Source organism: Fukomys damarensis, unplaced genomic scaffold (genome assembly GCF_012274545.1).
Source record: "Fukomys damarensis isolate Sample0158 unplaced genomic scaffold, DMR_v1.0_HiC HiC_scaffold_16, whole genome shotgun sequence".
Lineage (NCBI taxonomy): Eukaryota > Metazoa > Chordata > Mammalia > Rodentia > Bathyergidae > Fukomys > Fukomys damarensis.
This window is the reverse complement of record NW_022900928.1, coordinates 23,338,070-23,340,331: the sequence shown is the minus strand read 5'-3', so window position 1 is coordinate 23,340,331 and position 2,262 is coordinate 23,338,070. Positions and strand designations below refer to the sequence as shown.

Sequence of the window (2,262 nt, the reverse complement as noted above, 5' to 3'; positions counted from 1 at the left end):
GTAAAAATTTTTTTTTTTTTTTTTTTTTTTGAGACAGGTTCTCACTATGTAGTTGAGACTGATCTGGCACCCATTATGTACACAGGCTGGTCTCAAACTCAGTGATTCTTCTGCCTCAGCCTCTGAGTGCTGGGATTATAGACATGTGCCACCACACCTGGCTTAAGAATTATCTTTTAATGGATTTCCTTTAGAACAAATGTTCATAGAACAAGAAAATATATATATGGTTTTCCTGGTATACATTTGAAACTTATGCATGATGCAAAACATATTAGAGAAATCTATGTTCTCTTATTGTTCAAAAAGCCTAGAAAATGCACTGGTTGAAATTCATTTTAAAAGAAAACTAATATTTAGAAGATTTGCTTCTTATTAAATAATTAGCTTTTATTCCAGGTTCTACAAAAAAAGAGAATTCAATCAATACTATATTGTATATCCAATGAATATTCATTTCTGCAATGACAGCAGTATTTTTAGGAATTTTACCCTTGAGTTTCCTCTAAAATAATATTATTCTTTGTTTTTGATATTAATTAACAAAACTATTTCGTATCTTGCTATTTTTCTCCATGTAAAATAGCTTAATCACTCCTTCCTGGATCTTCTTGGTCTTGACTCCATAAACAATAGGATTCAGAGTTGGAGGACACATCAGATAGAGATTAGCAATAATAATGTGGACATGGTGGGGAATGCTTTGTTCCCCAAAACGGTGGGTAAAAATGGTGAATAAGGCTGGAACATAGGTGATGATGATAGCACATAAGTGGGAGGTACAGGTACCAAAAGCCTTCTGCCGAGCATCTACAGATGACAAACTCACCACTGCTCTCAAAATCATGGTGTAAGACACAGAGATACAAAGCATATCAAAGCCCCCAATCAAAAGTGCTGCCAAGAGTCCATAGACAGCATTGACCTTGACACTGCCACAGGAGACCTTGGCCACAGACATGTGGTCACAGTAAGTGTGGGGGATGAGGTTGCCCCGGCAATACGGCAGGCGCTTGGTGAGGAAAGTGAATGGGATTATGAGTGCCACGCTCCTCACAAAAGTGGCAAGACCAGCCTTGGCGATGACAGGATTGGTGAGGATGCTGGCGTAGCGTAAGGGGTAGCAGATGGCCACGTAGCGGTCCAGGGCCATGAGCATGAGCACCCCAGACTCCATCCCAGTCAACATGTGGACAAAAAACATCTGGGCCAGGCAGGCATTAAAGTCAATCTGCTTGAGGCTGAACCAGAAGATGCACAGCATGTTGGGTACAGTGGTGGTGCACAAGGTGACATCCGTGAAGGAGAGCAGGGCCAGGAAGTAATACATGGCCCGGTGAAGGGCCTCCTCATGGCCGATGAGGTAGATGAGGCCACAGTTCCCCAGGATGGCAATGATGTACATGAGGCAGAATGGGAGGGAGATCCAGATGTGTGCGGCTTCCAGGCCGGGAACACCATTCAGGATGAAGAAAGCTGGGGTCAGACTGGAGCTGTTGGCTCCAGACATACTGAGTGACAGCCACAGAACATTTTATGCTCTTTCACAAAAATGGCTTTCTGGATAAAGGAAGTAGAAATTGGGTTGGAGACCTGTTAGGAGAAAGCAGTTTGAACAGTATGACACAAATGCCGTCAATAATGGTCTTCTGATAACAACGATATTTTTTTAACTCTAGAGAGTTTGTGAACTGTAAGGTCTAAAAGTTGTTCCACAGACAGCCACATGCTCTTCAGTGTTCCCTGCAAACCAGATTACTCGCTTCAGTTTCCACACTTCTCCCACGCTCATCTCTTACACCGACAACATCACAAACCCTAAGCTAGGAGGCAATAGTCCCCTTCCTTCCAATGAGACCTGAAAGGCCAATAAAATCTTCCTTCTTCTCAGATCCTCTCTGTTTCTTGTACCTAAGACCTTGTAAATTTTAAAATTGCAAGAATATATTTCCAGGAGTGCCCTAATCTGATGAGGCCTACAGTTTAACTTTCCCGCTTTAACAGTGTCTGAAGGATGAGCCACTTTTTCCTGTCTTGATGAATATGAAGATTTACTTATATATAAAATTCCTCAACAATGTCCCTTATAACTTGCTCAAGATGACACAGACTAGATTCTTAATAAAGCATATTGTTAGTGGCCAAATAAACATTTGATAGATAATTACTTATACCTTGTGCTCAAAACTCTGTCTGAAGTCACTGTGACATATTTTCTCACATTGTTGAATCTTAAAGGAAGTTCTTGACAAGAAACAGGAA

At 41.2% G+C, this 2,262-nt stretch overlaps 1 protein-coding gene across 1 annotated transcript; it reads right to left on the bottom strand.

Annotated features, from left to right (window-relative positions):
* Positions 1–535: 535 nt before the first annotated feature.
* On the bottom strand, positions 536–1,510 carry LOC104876330 (olfactory receptor 52N2). Its single transcript, XM_010644302.1, has one exon. It carries the CDS (start codon positions 1,508–1,510, stop codon positions 536–538), a length of 975 nt encoding a protein of 324 aa, XP_010642604.1.
* Between the last annotated feature and the right edge of the window lie 752 nt (positions 1,511–2,262).

Coding starts and splice junctions, on each gene's coding strand:
- LOC104876330 (XM_010644302.1), bottom strand. CDS start 1,510: ATGTCTGGAGCCAACAGCTCCAGTCTGACCCCAGCTTTCTTCATCCTG.